The following is a 19,913-nucleotide window of genomic DNA, read 5'->3' on the forward strand; positions in this document are numbered from 1 at the left end:
AATTTATATCTATCATTCAATTTTATCGTATTAAACAATTTATAAATATTGCATTTATCAGCAATTGTCTTCCTGTTATGGGAAATAATGGATCCACAGTTTTTAAAAATTAGATCTAAAAACTTTAAAAAAAAAACGTCTCCTGGAGATTGATTTGAACATATACACTTGATTGATTTTATATATATCTTTATCTTCATTTACATCTACATATATATACATCCTAATGATCTTCATCTACTTCTTCATCTACATACATATAGATCCTAATCATCTGCATCTACATCTTCATCTACATACATATACATCCTAATGATACATTTCAAGTTTTGACTAGCTATTTGATTCTAACCTAGTATGATATATGGAAAATCCACGACATTAGGGTTCAAAGATATTAGGAATACAAAATTAGAGTTCGAGTCAAATAATCAGCTTCTTTTACAAATATTTTTGACATTTTAAACAGGATTTTATTTATTTAAAAAATTATATTTTCGGAATTTTTTCTTAAAGTTTCACGTAAAGACTCACTAATATTGTTCACATCCAACAACACGTGTTGTATATATAGTATTGACGCCTGTAGCTTGTATTACGCAACTGAATCTATTTTCTCTGTTTTCAATGGCGAGGTCTTGGACAAGACGCACCAGCTGCGTTAATAGTACACACCGACGTTGATGTTACCTCCGGTTTGCGCGCCAAGTTGCGGAGCGCCGTGCGTCAGGTTGAAGAGAAGAAATTGATCTTAATGTGAATTTAATTTTAATTGACCCTCCATGCAAAGATTGCGATGTCAAATTCGCATAGGTACTCTTAAACGCTTGTGTGATCATGTATGAATTAGATATTCAATGTGTATAGTTTTCAAAACTGATACTTTTCAATTGTGGTTTCTCTAAAGAAGTGATTTGCGAACTTGTACTGCATTAACAATATAGGGATTATCAGAATCAAACATTTGTCAACCCAGAAAAACGACAATATCTTCCCCATTGAAGATCAGATAAAGGTTTCAAGGGTACTGTTGTGAATCGGACATTGACATATTTGTATGGAGGGTCACATTAATTGTCTAAAGATTTACAAGCCATTTGACAGAGAAACCAATATTTGAAAATATCCAATTTGACAGAGAAACCAATATTTGAAAATATCCAATTTGACAGAGAAACCACATTTGAAAATATCCAATTTTACAGAGAAGTCGCATTTGAAAATTTGACAGAGAAACCACATTTGAAAATTTGACAGAGAAACCACATTTGAAAATTTGACAGAGAAACCACATTTGAAAATATTCATTTTTCTGAGTAAAAATGTGTAAATAATTTTTGCACAGTTAGGTATGTAGATGATTATGTATGGACCCTAATAACATAAAAATTAAAAACATATCGTCTTCCTATTTCACTGTTTCTTGGATCCTACTCTTTAACCCTATATATTTGTTCTTGCCCTAGGACTATCATTGACATCTTCTATATATAAATTTGGCTTGTCTGGGGGTTTGTATGTTTGTTTGTTTGGGTGTTTGTTTGTTTGTATCCAATAAACGTCAAAACGGCTGAACCGATCGGGCCCAATTTATTTGTGGGACATCTAGGGATTATTTTTGTTTTGTTGTACGATGTACACAAAGAGAACATGTTCACAATTAATTTAGAAGATGGGCGCGAAGCGCCCTCTAAGGCTAGTTTTTTAAATTTTAAAAAATAGTGATTTTAAGAATTTTGTGTAAACACAGTTTTTAATTCATATGGTGGGGGTAGCGGGCTAAACAAAGATTTAGACTCCAGCTTTTATAATTATAGGGTTAAGATATGAACAGTAGGTTTAATGAAAGATGCTATGCTGGTTTATTTGTATTTCTTTATTCTAATCTACACACAGCTAATATAGATCAATTAATTAATTAATTAACTAATTTATTTAATTTATCTTTGGTGACAATAGTAATATTTTCAAGTTTGTCCGTTTTTATTTCCCCTTTTCTTAGATGAGTAACAACACCATCTTTCTGTATAATATCTACACTTGTTGCAGCTTTAATCGAAGGTGTTCTCGGTTCGTCATTTTCTTCGGAACCTGTTTGATTATTTCTGTACTCATGAAATTTAGCTTCAAATCCGGAATGGTTGTTTTGGGCTTCAATAACATAAAGATCTAAAAATAGTGATTAAAGCAAACTAATTACATGCAATTAACCCAGTTTAATCTTCACTAAGAGTACATTTACAATTTAACATTTGTAACTTATGTGCCCACAATCCACCTTTTATTCGATACAGAGGACGCACAATGCATGTTCCGTAAAAAGATTGAAAAAATTTAAGCCGATGAGTCTAGTTTTAATATTCAGAATATCTTATCCAATTAAAATAATGTCTATATACTGACTTTTTTTTCAATAATGAATTAGACTTGAATGTTGACCACACAATTGTTAAACCACGCTCTCAAGGTTAAAGTTTATATATATACATTTATATAGTTATATGTATATATACATATATACATATATGTATATGAATATAGATAAACTTGAGATACAGCTCTACTTAAAAAGGATTAGATTTTAAAGGGAGTGTTCGCGAAAAAAGAAAGGGGGTATAAGCTTAACGCGATAAAAAGCGCCTTTGATCGCTAATAATGCCGCGCACCACATATATTTTTCGAAATCCGTTAAAACGTTTGCTAAAAAATTAAGTATTATAAAATATAAACTATATACAAATGACTATCGATAATCGATGATATAGGTTGTAATATCTGAATGATTTGTTTGGAATTAAATTGTTTTTTTTTACGGTCTAAGTTGTATGTTGGAATTTTCTGAATTTGTATGGGCGCTAATTTATTCGTTATGAGACGTCTTTAACAATTTTCTCCTTATAGACGCAACAATAGAACAGATAGAAGTAAAATTAGTAGCGATCAAAAGCGGATTTTTATCGCATTAAGCCTATACACCCTTCCATTTTTCGCGAACACTCCCTTTAAAGACGATATAAAACACTTAAAATTAAACAATCATAGGGTTGAATTTGAGTTTCAGCTTCCTAAACAATAGTATCTTAATGCCATAATGATAATTTGGCTAAAGACGAAACAAGTTTAATATTACATGGAACAAAGAACAAGTTTAATATTACATGGAACCAAGAACAAGTTTATGGAACCAAGAACAAGTTTAATATTACATGGAACCAAGAACAAGTTTAATATTACATGGAACCAAGAACAAGTTTATTATTACATGGAACCAAGAACAAGTTTAATATTACATGGAACCAAGAACAAGTTTAATATTACATGGAACCAAGAACAAGTTTAATATTACATGGAACCAAGAAAGAAAAACGACTGAATAAATTCCGTAGAGTAGTCTCTGAAATCTCATTCTTCATGGGTAGCCCTGTATATTTAATTATTAAAACAATATAATAACAAACTTGATAGATTTAACTTGTTATTAGTTAAAATATTGATTGAATAAAAAAAGTCAACCCGGTACGTACAAATAAAGGATAAGACATCAGAGACGACTGTACGGAATTTACTCAGTCTTTATTCTTAAGTTTATGTCTCCATGCAAGTTGCAAAGAAAAAACAAATTTACAGTTGCAACTTGCATGGCAACATAAATTTAAGAATAAAGACTGACTTTAAATTAAACCTACATCCTTTGGGAATTGTGGGTAACCTTGTAACATGTTACTTGTGTGAATTATGGGTAACCTTGTAACATGTTACTTGTGTGAATTGTGGGTAACCTTGTAACATGTTACTTGTGTGAATTGTGGGTATCCTTGTAACATGTTACTTTTGTGAATTGTGGGTAACCATGTAACATGTTACTTGTGTGAATTGTGGGTAACCTTGTAACATGTTTCTTGTGTGAATTGTGGGTAACCTTGAAACATGCTACTTGTGTCAATTGTGGGTAACCTTGTAACATGCTACTTGTGTGAATTGTGGGTAACCATGTAACATGTTACTTGTGTGAATTGTGGGTAACCTTGTAACATGTTACTTGTGTGAATTGTGGGTATCCTTGTAACATGCTACTTGTGTGAATTTTGGGTAACCTTGTAACATGTTACTTGTGTGATTTGTGGGTTAACCTTGTAACATGTTACTTGTGTGAATTGTGGGTAACCATGTAACATGTTACTTGTGTAGAGCAATGTTCAATATTCAAATCCAAAATAATTAAAAAAGTTCAAAAGACAATTAGCTTATTAAACATTTTTAAAAAATGAAATATTCTGAGTTCTTGGTCTATTTTCTAAAAAAGGCTATTTTTCAAAATCTCCCAATATACGTTTATTACAATTTTTAAAACACAAAATATAAATAGACAAAACAAAAATGCAAGGGGTCCCACTAATCAGGAAAGTAATAAGTAACATTTTAAAAATAGAAGAAAAAAACGACAAGAATTTTTTTGTTCTTACTGAGATCATAGATAAAATATATTGAATAGATATTTTTAAATTTTCCTCTAAGAAAATGTGTCTGTGCCCCAAAATCTGATTTTCTAATCCTTATATCTTTTCAAATCAAACTCGCATACCTTAGCATTCATACGATGAAATTTTGTTGGATCAAACATAATTTTGAAATATAAAAGGTTTACACCACCAGGTTGCAAAGATATAGGGATTATACCATTTTAATTTGTGGCAAATGCTAAATTCCCTTTTATGTTTGGCGCGGACACCCTGTAATCAGCATTTTTTACCTTTTCTTCTTTCTCCCGATTGAAGAGCACTAAATTAAAATCTATATATATACTTTGCTTGTCTGGTTGTCTGTCTGTCTGTTTGCTTGTATCCAATAAACGTCAAAACGGCCGAACCAATCAGGTTCAAATTTTTCTATAGGACCTAATATGACCTCAGGGATGGTTATTGAATGAAGGGCCTTGAAGATCTAATTATTTGAATTTTGACGAATTTCAAAAAAATCATTATTTCACCTTTCAATATTATTCTTCAACATTTGATTAATCTCGTGAATATTTGTATAAATCATTGTACCCAATGATGCAACCTGTAAAAAATACGAGAAATAATACAATTACTTAAATCAGTGAACAATGTACTGTATATTGTCATTTCGGTACATTCATATAATCTTTTTTAAACCTTTTAATTAAGAAATTTTAAGAGATTTTGTTATTTTGTTAATAATTTTTCCGAGCTGGGAACTTTAGAATGGTAAATATAAGGATTAATGCTTAATCCTCTCTTTTTGCTAATCTCAAGACTAACATAATCTCGAGATTATGTTAGTCTTGAGATCAAATATCTAGATCAACAAATTTGATTCTATGAAATTTTATAAAACATTAAATGCCAGCACCAGATTTTTTCGTTTTCTTGTCTGGAAGGACCTTCACTTAATTTCTCACCCATTTATTATTTAATACATTAGTTAAAGTTAGTTCAAAAAGAATCTCAAACGTATTATTACATATTTTTCTTCACGGATTAACTTACAAAATGGCCGACAATAAATTCTTTAATAGTTATAAATTGCGGAGATCTCTCATTGAATAGAATTTATTTTTCAAGGCTGTCATTATCAATACAATTTAAGAAATATTTTGCTGCAATCCCGTTGGAGAAAACAATCAATGAAAATGATTAAGCAGTCGGGATTAAAGATTATCCATTCTGAAGTTTCCAGCTCAGAGCTGGGAACTTCAGAATGGGATTTCCTTAATCCCGATCAGTTTATTATTCTTGAGATTAAAAACAAGAGAAGAACAAGCTTAATTTAATCTCGAGATTAAGAAAAAGAGTGATCAAGCATTAGTCCCGATATCCACCATTCAAAAGTACGCAGCTCAGGCCATATTTTAAGAAATGCAATTCAAAATAACAAAATCCTTGCAGTGCATTTCAACCGGCCAAAACCGAACTTCCTCATAAGGAAGTTAAAAAGGCAGTTTAACATCCTTGCAGGATGATTCATTTCTCTAAAAAGAAGTAAATATTTTGAAAAGAATATTAAGTAAAAAACCTGTTTCATGATAAAGTTCATTCCTTGCTTTAGAACCTTCATTTCAGCTGCTAAATAACTTTCTAGAAAATATGATGTTAGCAAAAATAACATAATTTTAAAAAATATCTAGATCAACAAATTTGATTCTATGAAATTAAAAAAAAAAATTAAATGCCAGCACCAGATTTTTTCGTTTTCTTGACTGGAAGGACCTTCACTTAATTTCTCATCCTTTTATTATTTAATACATTAGTTAAAATTAGTTCAAAAAGAATTTCAAACGTATTATTAAATATTTATCTTCACCGAAATTAATTTACAAAATGGCCGACAACAAATTCTTTATTTGTTAGAAATTGCGGAGGTCTCTCATTGGATAGAATTTATTTTTCAAGGCTGTCATTGGTCAATACAATTTACGAAATATTTTGCTGCAATCCCATTGGAGAAAACAATCAATGAATATGATTAAGCAGTCGGGATTAAAGATTATCCATACTGAAGTTCCCAGATCAGAGCTGGGAACTTTAGAATGGGATATCCTTGATCCCGATCAGTTTATTATTCTTGAGATTAAAAACAAGAGGAGAACAAGCATTATTTAATCTCGAGATTAAGAAAAAGAGTGATCAAGCATTAGTCCCGATATCCACCATTCAAAAGTACGCAGCTCAGGCCATATTTTAAGAAATGCAATTCAAAATAACAAAATCCTTGCAGTGCATATCAACCGGCCAAAACCGAACTTCCTCATAAGGAAGTTAAAAAGGCAGTTTAACATCCTTGCAGGATGATTCATTTCTCTAAACGGAAGTAAATATTTTGAAAAGAATATTAAGAAAAAAACCTGTTTCATGATAAAGTTCATTCCTTGCTTTAGAACCTTCATTTCAGCTGCTAAATAACTTTCTACAAAATATGATGTTAGCAAAAATAACATAATTTTAATAGAAGTAAAGATTCAAGGAACTGTATGCGTAATTTCAAGTAACACCTTATATTTTTTTAAAGGGAGTGTTCGCGAAAAATAAAAGGGGGTATAGGCTTACGGCGAAAAATAAGCACTTTTGATTGCTAATAATATTACTTCTATCCATTAGGTAACACTTTATTTGTTTAAGTGGTATATAAAATTCCTTACGGTTCTCATTAAACCTTTATCTGTTCGAGGGTGCCTTAGATATCATAATTATTACAGCTGAAAATTGAGTACTGGCAAACATGAGGGTACACTGGCATGGAGTGTACACTGGCATGGAGTGTACACTGGCAAACATAAGGGTACACTAAACATGAGGGTATACTGGCAAACATGAGGGTACACTGGCATGGAATGTACACTGGCAAACATGAGGGTACACGGGCATGGAGTGTACACTGTACACTGTAAGTGTAGACTGTAGCCTAAAGTTTCCCGTTGCTAAATTTTCAGCAATTATTAAAGGAATATCTACGTCATCCTTGAGCAGACAAAGGTTTAATGAGAACCGTAAGGAATTTTATATAATGAATATAATTAATGAATTGGTCAAGCCAATTACTTGAAATTACACCTACAGTCCCTGAAGAAAAATAGGTTTATCATTTTTTCAGAACCTTCTTTAACCCTTGAACTATTTCCAGGTAATAAATCATCTTGTTGGAGACCTCCTTCTGCAGTTATATTTTGAGAAACTAGATTGTAGATTGCATCATCCTGAGACCAAGTTTAATACATAGTTATAGAAGAAGTAGAACCATGAATACAAAGTTGAAACACTTCTCTGGTGCACTGGTTCAAAGTAAAGAGAAGTGGTTAAACATATTTAGTTTACGTAGTTTAACTATTTCTCAAAACTTATTAAATTTGGTTCCTGGTAATCTTGAATCCTCTCTTCATGAGTTTTAGATTCTCTTTTGCTGGAGGTTTCATCAATGATTGATTTGGTCGTGGTTAATTGCAGAGACGTTTCAGCAAGGTCAATGTTGGATTCTAAATTGGTTAAACGAGGTGTTTCACTTTCATGATTTTTATCCTTCTTTTTTCTTCGCAATCTTTTCGCTACACTTTGCTTGATATTGTCCTTAAAATCCACATTTGCTGGTTTTGATTTTGGATACTTCTCATGAGGATTGTTTGGAATATTATCAAATTCAACATTTTTTTTACTTTCATAAGTTTCTAAGACCAGATTTAATGAACATAATGAGTAGATAAAATTAAACCTTTGCTTGTCACATCAGAACTGAAAATCCTGATCGCTTAATCTGAATACCCACTGCATGGAAAATTTAAATTTTCATTTTAATCCGACCTTGTTGCATATCGCATTTCACATAAATATACGTTTGATCACAGATACGATACGATGCTATATCGATTGAACTAATATCTGATTGAACTAAAGTTAGCTGTTCACAAGCCGGCTTTTAGAATATTCAAATCAAACAACTATAAATTTAATCATGTTAATATAAAGTTGTTAAAAAACATATTTTATCACATTTGAGGGCTATAGTCCTTCTGAACGTTAGTCTTGCTAAACATTAATCCAAAACTTATGTTGTTCAATTGATCATTAGTCCAATTAATATAACACCCCAAATGAGGGAAAATTAAAAACCGGTTTTCAAAAGTTTAAGAGCGCATCTTTAATCCCTAGAAACTAATCTAAAGACAAAATTAGTCTTGAGATTAGCAAAAAGAGAGGATCTAGCATTGATCTCGATATCCATCGTTCTAAAGTTTTCAGCTCAGGCTTTTGTATTTTGGTGTTCGACATCAATTATTTTAAATATTCTAATATTCTAACAGATTGTTTTACAATTAATAAATACATTATATTTTATTTTCAAGGAATAAATGAGAGGAAGACGATATTCGAGACGGAATATTGTTTTTTTTACATTATTTATAGTATTGCACCATTTAAAATATTTAAGATGCCGGTAACAAGGCATAAAGAAATAAACGATAATCAATCAATCAATCAACCATTTAAAAACTTAATCAACAATATATTTGCTTAGCGGCAGGTGTTGAACAATTGTTTTTATCATTTTGTATTATGGTAAAAGTGTCAAAGTAATTAAAAAGTACCGCAAGGATACTTTTTTCGTTACAACGGCGTTGAAGAGAATGGCTGAACCGGCAGTTTGTGGTTCATCTACTTCTTAAATCTAGTCCCTGGTGTGGTAGTAGCAATTAATTTTTGATTAAAATCGTTGCCCTCTTTAGACTCATTTGGATCATTTTTAGTCGTTTGTTCAACTTTCGTCTGTACATGATCAGACATTTTTCTGTTCTGAGGCCGAATTTAAAGAATTTTATCCGCGGCTTAAATTTAAGACGAGGCTCAAATATGGTTGGTCCCACTTAAAATTGGATTCAATTTTTAAACCGGCCCTTAATTAAAACCGGCTTTGGGGGATTTGAGACGCGGCTCAAATTCATTAAATTCGGACATTTGAACATTTTTCTGTTCTGAGGCCGAATTTAAAGAATTTTATCCGCGGCTTAAATTTAAGACGAGGCTCATGAATATGGTTGGTCCCACTTAAAATTGCATTCAATTTTTAAACCGTCGCTTAGTTAAAACCGGTTTTGGGGGGATTTGAGACGCGGCTCAAATTCATTAAATTCGGACATTTGAAACTTTCCTTCTCGAGTTGATCTGTATTCAGTTTGTAATAATTTGAAGATTTCGATGGGAGTGATGATTCTACATTGGGTTGATTATTGATTTTCCAGGTGCTGTCCGATTGTTTCATGTTCGTTATGATCTGCTTTAGTAGACTTGGACTTAAACGAGGGTAATCTTCAATAGCAGATCCAGATAATATACTGGCATTTTCAATAGATTCGACACTTGCCCTGAAAAAAAACCAACCTCAAAGTTTAAAAAAAAAAACTGTTAGCGTTTTTTCAAGTGATCCTTTATGCAATGATGCCCAATTTACCCCTTGAAACTTTTCTCCGATCAATAATGTGGAAGATATTGTGAATCGGGCATTGCCGTCTTTCCATGGAGACTCACTCGAAATTAAACTTACAGTTCCTTTAAGCATGGCTCAATCTTGGATAAGAACTTAAATTATACTATCTACTTATTCTCAGCAGAAACAACATGAAATCAAATTTGCTGTTTGTTTTAAAATTCTGTATTTTACTTTGAGAATTCTTAGCTCTTTGTTACTGAATAATAACCTAAAAAAACCAATGATACCTGAAGGTCTTTGGCAAAAATGGAATATGGGCATCTTCTATTTGAGAACCTGAAAAAATACAAACAATGTTAATGCATGTTTCTAAAATTATGCCAAATGACTTAAGCCTGATGAAACATGATATAAAGGACCTGATGATACAATTAATAAAAAGGACCTGATGATACAATTAATAAAAAGGACCTAATGATACAATTAATAAAAAGCACCTGATGATACAATTAAGAAAAAGGAACTTTAAATGATACAATTAATAAAAAGCACCTGATGATACAATTAATAAAAAATAACTAATGATACAGTTAATGAAAAGGACCTGATGATACAATTAATAAAAAAGCACCTGATGATACAATTAAGAAAAAATAACTAATGATACAGTTAATGAAAAGGACCTGATGATACAATTAATAAAAAGGACCTGTTGATACAATTAATAAAAAGGAACTAATGATACAATCAATAAAAAGAACCTGATGATACAATTAATGAAAAGGACCTGATGATGCAATTAATAGAATAATGAACCTGGTAAAGATGTGCTGAGTTCCAATGCTGCACTGACTGATATTAAATTGTCTGTGGCTTGAAATGGTGCTGGACTGTTTTGATCAATTAATTCATTATTTAGACTTGACAAGCTTTCGTTGATTTTATATCCAGCGTCGACGCCAGATACAGTGATCATTAGACCTTCGTCTACTTCATTTACTGTATTTTCTTCTGCTGGTTCAAGAGATTTGGCCAACTATTCAATAATTGTATAATTATATTAAAAAAGAGAAAAACTATTTGATCGTTTCTGATAGTGTACCTTCGCCAAAACTTTAGGGTTGAAATCAAACTTGGAAGCCCTCACTAACTGCTGAATGTCGACTTTTTCATTTGGACCTTTTCCTCTGTGAACAGAATCAAGAACAGTGATGGTAAATAAATAAAAAAATACTACCTAAGTTGTTCAAGAACCAACTGAGTCTGCAATGTTCTACAGAAAAATAGCAATACAAATTTGAATAGCTAAAAATAGTTTTTAGGTAAATTTTCATCTATTTTGATAAAATTTAATATATTTTGATAAAATATGATATATTTTGATAACATTTAATATATACTGATAAAATTTGATATATTTTGATAACATTTGATATATTTTGATAACATTGACAATTTCAAGTGACCCTGATCTTCAATAAGTAAAATTTCCAAAATTTTTTTTTAAAAATCTTGGATATTTTGCTTCGGAATCAATTGTGAGAATTAATCACTTTTTAAAATAGAAAAAGGGCCATATTCTTCCAGATTGACCAGAGCTAGCCGGCGATTTAAAAAATTCAATAAAATACGACTCAGGTATAAGCTGTCGTTGGGCCTTATTTACGGCTTGAGCTTTCGGATTTAAGTTGCATCTATCTATAATTTTCTACAGAGTTGAGTTCATAAAACCGGTTTAATAATGTATTTGGCGGATTGTTGGAATTGGCGCATTCCGTTTTTTATGAGAATAAAACTCAACATTGAGTCGTATAAAACCAACCCAGGTAGTCGAGTCTAAGAGCACGCAGCTGTCATTCAGGTGTAGGGATGTTAACGCTTTCATTTTTTTTGAAAAACGATCATTTTCAAAAACGATTAACAACCCTATTCACGTGACACAAGCTGTCGTCAGAGTTGGGTTTTAAAGCTGGGTTTAAGGAATTAAGATCCGAGCCAAAGCTTTTAAATCGCGGGCTCAGAAAAGGTTTGAAGTGCACCGTTGTAAATCGGACATGCCAGTTTTTAATGAAGTGTCAACTAAAATTCAACGATAGTCCCTAAAATACAACCTGAAAGTAGGGTCCATGAACTGTGCATAATCAGGACCGGCAATGTATGGTCTGTCTGAAACGTATAATTTTTTGAAATTTTAAATTAGAGCGCTTGGCGCGCCATTTTTTATGAAACCAAACCTTGAGTTTTGAAATCAGGATTAAAATCATCTGTACTGGTATCTTCCTCCTTAAAATGTTCCCCTTCAGCACTGTTAGGGACCAAAGAAGGATCTAAGTATCGTTCTTGTTTAATATTAATTACTGTTTAATGCAATAACGCATATACAAAAATGTATAATAAACTAGCTGAAGTGCCCGACGTTGCCCGTGGAACTTTTTTTGCCTATGTTATTCACCGGGATACCCCTGGGTTCCCTAAAAAAATGTTAGCCCATTAGGTGCAGCCGTTTAGCCGGCTATTGGGAACATATATACGACATGCGAATGAATGTCTTGTTTTATTATTTAGATAATATTTTGCAAAACTTTTTTATTTTTATTTTTACACAGAGGTGGATTTCGTAAAAAAATATTTGGATTTTTGCTTTGCACTTTTGTTTTACAGATTTTAAAATAGAAAAAAATAGTTTTTTTANAAAATAGTTTTATGTCTTAATTGTTGGTAACTCTGTATATTTAAATGGACCTACACATTTAAAGAGGGATATGCAAGATTTATAACAGTACACAATGGAAGCCTTTATAGGTTTAATAATGTGGAACATATATTGTCTAACTTATAAAGTGTTTAATTCTAACAACTTCTTCATTGTATTTTTTTGCACTCTATTAAGTCACTTTTGCAGAAAATCCACAATTTAAAAATGATTATGTTTAAAACAAATCCAACCTCACAGCTTTCAGGGGTACACTGTTGGGAATCTGACTTTCCGCTCTATAAATGAGGCAGCCTTAAAGTTCCGTGTACAGTCCCTTTAAACCTGTATTTTCTGCTGACTGTCCCTTTATTTCTCCAGCTTTTCCCAAAACTGCTTTATCATTTAATCCTCTTCCTGATAGTTATGATTATTCCTCACAAAACAAAAACATAAAATTACAATTCTTAAAGATAGAACAATAATTTAAAAAACGGAGTGATCGGTGTCGATGCTCTTTCTTTTTGATTAGAAATTCCGAACTATCTTATTGCTGAAACCTGCCCTGATAACTGTCCTTACATTTTTAATTTAACAAACCCTCCATTGAAAAGGGGGGCAGGGCATGCATGTCATGGCATGGCATGCATGTCGGTTCCTTAAAAAAGTCTTTAAAAAAAGTTTTAAATAAACATTTATGCAATGAAGCCAAAAATAAATCTTTCAAACTCTTTTTTATGTTGAGATGAATAAAAGGGAAAAAGCTAAAAATTTAAAAACTCCGTGATGGTGATGGACCAAACCTCTGTAGACTAAAAAAGTAAATGTTAGTTCCACATTTATTAAAAATATATTTCGGTCTGGGTTGACCCTCGTCAGTTTTTGAGATTGTTTCTTCACAAAGATTAAAAACAAAATGAAAAACAAAGCTATTTACCTAAAGTTTCTCCATCAAATTCTCCTAGGGAAAAGGAGCCCCCTTGTGGTACAGCTGGGACCACAACTTGACCTTGAGGAACACCCAAATCCTCTGAAAGATACTTTTTACAGTCTTGCTCCCGTCAGTGCAATAGGGTTGTTCGCAGTTCAACGACAGTTCTATGAGTAATTTGAACAGGGTTGTTAAGAGCGTGTTCTATAAGTAGATTAAATAAAATGAAGGGTTTTAGAGCGGGCTTTCTTAGTAGAATTTGTATTTTGGTCAGATAACTGTTAAAATGGTACCGTTGTGAATCGGAGGAGCCCTTTAAATTCAAGAGGGTTGTTTCATTACCTTTATCTTATTTAGCTTGTTGATTAACCTTTAAACTCAACAGGGTTGTTTCATTACCTTTATCTTGTTTATCTTGTTGATTAACCTTTAAATTCAACAGGGTTGTTTCATTACCTTTATCTTGTTTAGGATGTTGATTAACCTTTAAACTCAAAAGGGTTGTTTCATTACCTTTAGCTTGTTTAGCTTGTTGATTAACCTGCCCAACCTTTACATCAACATGCATTAAAGATTGTTAAAGGGAGTGTTCGCGAAAAATAAAAGGTGTTGCTGTACAGGATGAATTCCACTGTTTAGTGAGCTTCAACGCCGATGGAAGAGATTGTTTTCCCCATTCAAAATACACTTAATACCCCAATGTGTTTTTCAGTTTAGAATCTCTAGTAATTTTATGCAAAAGTAAAAAAATTCCACTTTAAGGATTTTCCTTTTCGGGAAAACTTCTATCGTTGTTTACAATCTCTGTTATTTTCATTTTAAAATCAGTTCTAATATAATGTTGCACAGTAAAATATGTTTCCACAAACCCATATTTAAATCCAAATTTCTCTTGGATGGGGGGGGGGAGGTAATGAACATATTTATGGCATATCCCTGAAGAATCGAGGCACCATCTTCCGGGTTTAAATTGTTCATCTAATTTATCGGAAATTCTTCAAAACATAAGTTTTAAGAAATATGAAATATGTGCAAAGTGCCCTGTAAGGAAAACCCAATCCTCAAAAACGTCCTAGTTTTATTGCAAACAAAATATTTAAAATATTAAAAAATTTGCACTTGTAATTCACCAGCCCAGTGCTTTTGAAATTTTTAAGAAAAACTCAAGCAACTGGGATATTTAAAATAAAGGTTGATGAAGAAAAGAAAGCTAATTCTAAGCACTGCAAAAAAGGAAGTACAAATCATAATTTTTCAAAAATAATGAATCTTCTTGAGATAAATCCCTTGACCACATTATTTGATTCCTCTACGCGGTCTGCCTAAACAAAAAAAAATCGATTTTAAGAACTTAATATTTTTATAAAAAACCCTGGCTAAATTAAAATGTAAAAATTGTGAAACTTAAATTTATTTAATTAAATATTTAGTCAAATATATATCTATCTATCTATCTATTTACTTGTAGGTCGTCATTATATCCAAATGATTTTAAGCTATTTAGTCCCGCCAGATTAACTTCATCAACAATCTAAATATAAATATGTTCATTGTGTCTTATCATTCCAAAAATTATGCTTGATGTACCCCACCCAGGGATGGTTTTTTGATCCATATGGATTCGAAAAAATAACAAAAGGGTGAAAGTGTCACTAATTCACCGAAATTTTTTTTTTCAACTGTGAAAATGTTTGAGTTTCAATGTAGAAAAACAACATGCTGAAAGGTAAAGTAACCAAAACCATTTTGAAAAAGAAAGTATAGCTAAGTAATCCATATCTATTCTTTTCTTATTTTGTTTAAATTATTAGGTCAGGGGGTTAATAAATTGTTAAAATATTTTTATGACAGAGCTGATAACTTTAGAATGAGATATCCTTAATCCCGATTACTTAATCTGAGTATCCAATGGAAACACTTTTGATTTTCTTCTTAAACCGTTCTTTCTTGGATATAGTATAAAAATCAAAAACCGGTTTTTCTAAGTTAGAGAGTTCCTCCCATTTCTGTATATGATCTTAAATGACGCGCAAAATTTCAAATTTATCGACTTCTTAACGCGACTCTGATTGGTTGAATTTTATACACTTTTCAGGATACAAGTACAAGATTAGATTAGTCTCGATATTAAGAAATAGAGAGGATCAAGCATTAATCTCGATATCCACCATTCTAAAGTTTTCAGCTCAGGACATTACGCGTGCCTAAATAGTAATGTTTAGTGTGAACTATTGTTAGGCACTAGCACAATATTTGATCCGTTTTTTAAACTGTAGTTAATTTACTTTCCAGAGGTTCCAGAGACAAAATTTCGCATAATAATGGGGTAAAACAAAATATTGTAAAATTGTGGGAATAATTAACTCTTTTTATTGATCTAAATGTTTCCGTGGTAGGTTTGAATATATTTACCCTAGCTTCTAGAAGTCGGTCAGCTTCTGGTAAATTCACTCTGCCCTAGAATATTAAAGGGACTGTAACCTTTACCTCAGATGAACATAAATTTCAAAGTACCCTTTAAACCTTTAATGGTTTCTTTGTTAAACTGACGTGTAAACGTATGCACCAGAAACACAGAAGGAAATCGTCCTAATTCAACACTTTTCAAAGTTTTAAAAAGTAGCGTTGTGAGCAACTCTTAAACTACGTGGACAGTCCCTTAGGTCAGTTGATCGTTTTATTAGCCATTCAAAATCTTATATTTTTTATCAAATTGCATAATTTGTTTTTGTAATGTGTAGATAACATTACTAAATGTGTAGATATAACTGTAGTGCTAATTTGGTAAGTTGTTGTAAAGTAAATACATATCAATGCAAAAATTGAAAAAGTCATCAAATTTTATTTTTGATTCCATTCAATCACACAAATTGTAAACGTTGAATGTAGTTTTCTTTTAAAAGAGGTTTAAAATAACTGGAAATTTTTCCCATTGATATTTGATCTACCAAAATTCATATTTGAAATATCAAAGGTCTACAACATCAGCATTCAAAGATAAAATGGTTAGAAAATTTGAGATTGTGATAAACCTGCTCAGCTTCTGCTGCATGTTCTTGTTGTTGTCTGTCAGATTCTGGATCAATGGCTGGTCCGCCACCTTGCTTTTCTACATCCAGAGAAATTTCCTCATTTCTATTATCTAGAGGAAGATCTTGGTGATGATATTCTTTTAGTTGATCATCTTGAGAAAGATCTTGGCCTTGATGTTCTTTTTGTTGAACATCTTGGAGAAGATCTTGGGGATGATATTCTGTAGGTTGATTATCTTTGGGATGATCTTGGCTATTTTGTTCCTTTGGATGATCATTTTTTGGAAGATCTTGGCGTTGATATTCTTTTAGTTTATCATCTTGGCGATGATGTTCTAGTTGATTATATTTGGGATGATCTTGATGGTGATATGTTTTAGGTTGATCATTTTGAGGAAGATCTTGCTGATGATATTCTTTCAGTTGATTATCTTTGGGATGATCTTGGTGTTGATATTCCTTCAGATGATTATCTTGTGGAAAATCTTGGCGATGATATTCTTTTGGTTGATTATCTTGTGGAAGATCTTGGCGATAATATTCTTTTAATTGATCATCTTGTAGAAGATCTTGGCGTTCTTCTTCAAGTCTTTCAGCTTTTGGCATAGCGTAAAGCAGAGTCTCTTCAAGCCTTTCCGAATCCGGTAAATCATCCAGCGATAAAAAGTATTCTGATAACAGTTTTAAATTTTATTTTATTTTAGAGGAAAGAAGAAAATAGAAACTTTTTGCCACAAATTGTGATTTTCTAATCCCTGTATCTTTGCATTTAATATCGTAGACCTTAGATGTTTTTAAACTATGAATTCCTTAGAGATTAAATAAATTAAGGGTTTCAAAGACTCAGTTTCAATATCAAAAACAGGAATGGCTAAACCCTGGCTCCAGACTATGCCTTGGTCAAATAATTCTGTTAAGAAAATCTTAAAAGTATTTCTCAAGGCAAAATTAAGAATTATCTTAATTTTAATATGCATGAAAACAAATTTAAAAAAAACTTTCCTTGAGGGAAGAATTTCAACCTGTTCTGCCAAACATCTGAGTCAAGTTTAGAATTAGAATTAGAAATCTGAAAGAATTTTGTAATTTGCAATTAAACTACTTTTAAAATGTGCCTTGATTGAACCTATACAATATACACATCTATAGGGATGGATCGTTTTCAGTTTTTTTTTCATTTTTTTTTGAAAAACCAGCGTTTTTAGAACAACAAACAAAAAACAAAAAACTAAACGGTCGTTTTAAAAACAATTGCTTTTGAAAAAGATTTTTAACAATTTATTTTTAAATGAAATTTTTTTTAACAAAATTTAAAAAGAGCAGTGAATTTTTTTCTCTGACTGTTTGATCATACATCTGTTTTCTGTCATTTAGATCTATGAATTCTAATATCATGGATACAAGGGAAAAATTAATTTTAACACATATTACTGATTTTCTTTCTACCTATTATTACGCATGTTTCTATTTGTTTTCCATGCAGAGGTGTCAAATTTCTCTGACACGTTATATTAAGGAATGCTGTTGCAGCTGCTTTTTCATCCAGCTATATCTTAACGATATTTCTTATAGGTCAAAGAACGAAGAACGACCACATTCATTCCTTATTCTTTAGGTTCCCACTGTATATACATTAAATTTGATACCTTCGGGATTTCTATGAAGAATGTCCAACTTGAAACCTGTACTTTAAGTTTACGCCTCTAATTAAACAAAAAGGTAAAAATAATTATAATGAACCATGAAATATTCTGAAAAATCTTCAGGATACAAATTGAGGAAAAATCTAAAATGCCAATTATGAATTAATACTGTTTCTTGTTAAACAACCCTTGATTTTTGCTTTATTACAGGAACTAGAATATTTTTGATCAAATTGACTTGAAATCTATTGTTACTTGCTCGTGACTCGTGAGCCTTGGTTTGAGAGAAAAATACTAAAAAGGCAGATTTTTATTCATGTATTTAATTTCAAAATATATAACGTTAAAAATAATTCTAATTTCCTAAATGTGATTTTCCACCATCAGATCTCTGTAATTGATATAAAAAGATAAAATATTATTTGTTTCAACCAATAACGTTTGATATTGGAATACATTTTGTACAAATACTTGAACACAATTATTTTTTTTACATAGGTCATTCCCGCCACGCCCCCCCCCCTCTCCCGTCTCCCGCCCTTCTCTCACAGACCTATTAACAATATCTATAGTATAGTAAAGTAGTACTCTCTTTCTGTCTGTCTGTTTGGATGTTTAATAATATCTCATGATTAAGAAAACCTTGGACCGATTTGCCTCAAATTTCTATTAGAGAACTCATTAAAACCACGGGAATGGTTTGACAATTCTAATTTGAGTGGGCTCACTTTTAAAAGCTTGGTTTCCAAACTAGTTATATAAATGAAACACTATCTAATATTGGAATTATATACATAAAAAAATTTAAACCTTCTGATTGATTCTAACTTACATTAAAGGAACTACAAATTAGGGTTTCCAATGCGCAATTGCGCAATAATAGCGCAAAACCTGCTCTGTAGTCGGGTAATTTATCTCTACAAATTAGGGTTTACAATGCGCAATTGCGCAATAATAGCGCAAAACCTGCTCTGTAGCTGGATAATTTATCTCTACAAATTAGGGATTTCAATGCGCAATTGCGCAAGAATTGTGCAATAATTGCGAAAAAACCTGCGCTGTAGCTGGCAAACTTATCTGTACAACTTTGAAATTAATCGGGTTGTGTGCATAGAGAATAGAATATATATTAGAGTGGAATTTAAAGAATCTCTCGGTATGAATTTTTTCAGTCCCTTTCAGAATGATATCTTCTACATTATTGATAAAGATAAAGATTTAGAGTTTACCTTTGTGAATCAAACATGCCCCTCATTAGAGATTACAACGACAATCCTTTTTAAGGAAGAAGTAAGAATCCCTTGTAAACCCTGCACAAACCTGTGTGTTTTGTACTGCAAGGTTTAGATTCACTTGAATAAATACAACAATGAATGTATTCATCTTGTCTCGAGTTTACTATTTCAAGCACTATATAACAATCAATTCCTCTATTTGTTACGATAAACCTGTTTCAAGGGATATTGTAAAATCAAACATTCGTAATGACCCAATTCCTTTTTTTAAGAAATGGTCACTCAAATTATAGAAGAATATATGTAGAATAATAATTACATTATCATTATATTAACATATTTTTTTCATCCGTTTCAAGCTGTTCGAATTATATGTAAATATTGGATCTGTAGCCACAGTGAAAAATAAGATAAATTTATGTATTCTTTTTCATATTTTGACCG

At 31.6% G+C, this 19,913-nt stretch overlaps 3 protein-coding genes across 7 annotated transcripts; all 3 read right to left on the reverse strand.

Moving 5' to 3' along the window:
- Positions 1-1,857: 1,857 nt before the first annotated feature.
- LOC111710110 (uncharacterized) lies at positions 1,858-9,453 on the reverse strand. Its single transcript, XM_023484140.1, has 7 exons — positions 9,185-9,453; positions 7,872-8,179; positions 7,615-7,714; positions 6,866-6,927; positions 4,988-5,061; positions 4,751-4,779; positions 1,858-2,169 (listed from the first exon to the last, which is right to left on the reverse strand). Exons 1-7 carry the CDS (start codon positions 9,291-9,293, stop codon positions 1,919-1,921), a joined length of 933 nt encoding a protein of 310 aa, XP_023339908.1. The 5' UTR covers positions 9,294-9,453; the 3' UTR covers positions 1,858-1,918.
- Positions 9,454-9,502: 49 nt separating this feature from the next.
- Positions 9,503-12,271, reverse strand: LOC111710112 (uncharacterized). Its single transcript, XM_023484141.1, has 7 exons — positions 12,171-12,271; positions 12,048-12,102; positions 11,174-11,209; positions 11,039-11,123; positions 10,753-10,972; positions 10,224-10,272; positions 9,503-9,871 (listed from the first exon to the last, which is right to left on the reverse strand). The coding sequence occupies exons 2-7, from the start codon at positions 12,062-12,064 to the stop codon at positions 9,586-9,588; spliced, it is 693 nt and encodes a 230-aa protein (XP_023339909.1). The 5' UTR covers positions 12,065-12,102; positions 12,171-12,271; the 3' UTR covers positions 9,503-9,585.
- Positions 12,272-12,634: 363 nt separating this feature from the next.
- On the reverse strand, positions 12,635-19,644 carry LOC111710095 (G-box-binding factor). Of its 5 annotated transcripts, none has more exons than XM_023484121.1 (11): positions 19,555-19,644; positions 18,598-18,625; positions 17,594-17,629; positions 16,592-17,262; positions 15,972-16,016; positions 15,022-15,090; positions 14,852-14,881; positions 14,496-14,537; positions 14,073-14,100; positions 13,566-13,658; positions 12,635-13,045 (listed from the first exon to the last, which is right to left on the reverse strand). In XM_023484121.1, exons 1-11 carry the CDS (start codon positions 19,615-19,617, stop codon positions 12,945-12,947), a joined length of 1,206 nt encoding a protein of 401 aa, XP_023339889.1. In that variant the 5' UTR covers positions 19,618-19,644; the 3' UTR covers positions 12,635-12,944. The 5 variants fall into 5 exon arrangements, with proteins under 5 accessions (XP_023339889.1, XP_023339887.1, XP_023339888.1 ...); XM_023484119.1 differs by having other exon boundaries at positions 14,073-14,109; XM_023484120.1 differs by having other exon boundaries at positions 14,846-14,881.
- Positions 19,645-19,913: the final 269 nt, after the last annotated feature.

Source organism: Eurytemora carolleeae, unplaced genomic scaffold, assembly GCF_000591075.1.
Source record: "Eurytemora carolleeae unplaced genomic scaffold, Eaff_2.0 scaffold676, whole genome shotgun sequence".
In the NCBI taxonomy this organism is placed as follows: Eukaryota; Metazoa; Arthropoda; class Copepoda; order Calanoida; family Temoridae; genus Eurytemora; species Eurytemora carolleeae.

Bases quoted from the DNA above. Each gene is read 5' to 3' on its own strand.
- LOC111710110 (XM_023484140.1), bottom strand. From the start codon at position 9,293: ATGTCTGATCATGTACAGACGAAAGTTGAACAAACGACTAAAAATGAT. The intron at 7,715-7,871 runs GAACCAAATTTA...ACTTGGTCTCAG, and splicing joins AGAGGATTCAAGATTACCAG to GATGATGCAATCTACAATCT. The intron at 2,170-4,750 runs GTAAAAAATGCT...CACTATTTTTAG, and splicing joins ATCGGGAGAAAGAAGAAAAG to ATCTTTATGTTATTGAAGCC.
- LOC111710112 (XM_023484141.1), bottom strand. The intron at 11,124-11,173 runs GTAGTATTTTTT...TTCTGTTCACAG, and splicing joins TTGGTTCTTGAACAACTTAG to AGGAAAAGGTCCAAATGAAA. The intron at 10,973-11,038 runs GTACACTATCAG...ATTATTGAATAG, and splicing joins ACCCTAAAGTTTTGGCGAAG to TTGGCCAAATCTCTTGAACC.
- LOC111710095 (XM_023484118.1), bottom strand. From the start codon at position 19,617: ATGAATACATTCATTGTTGTATTTATTCAAGTGAATCTAAACCTTGCA. The intron at 17,630-18,597 runs GAAATTAGAATT...AACTTGACTCAG, and splicing joins TGGTGGAAAATCACATTTAG to ATGTTTGGCAGAACAGGTTG. The intron at 14,538-14,845 runs GGATTTATCTCA...CCGATAAATTAG, and splicing joins AATCAAATAATGTGGTCAAG to ATGAACAATTTAAACCCGGA.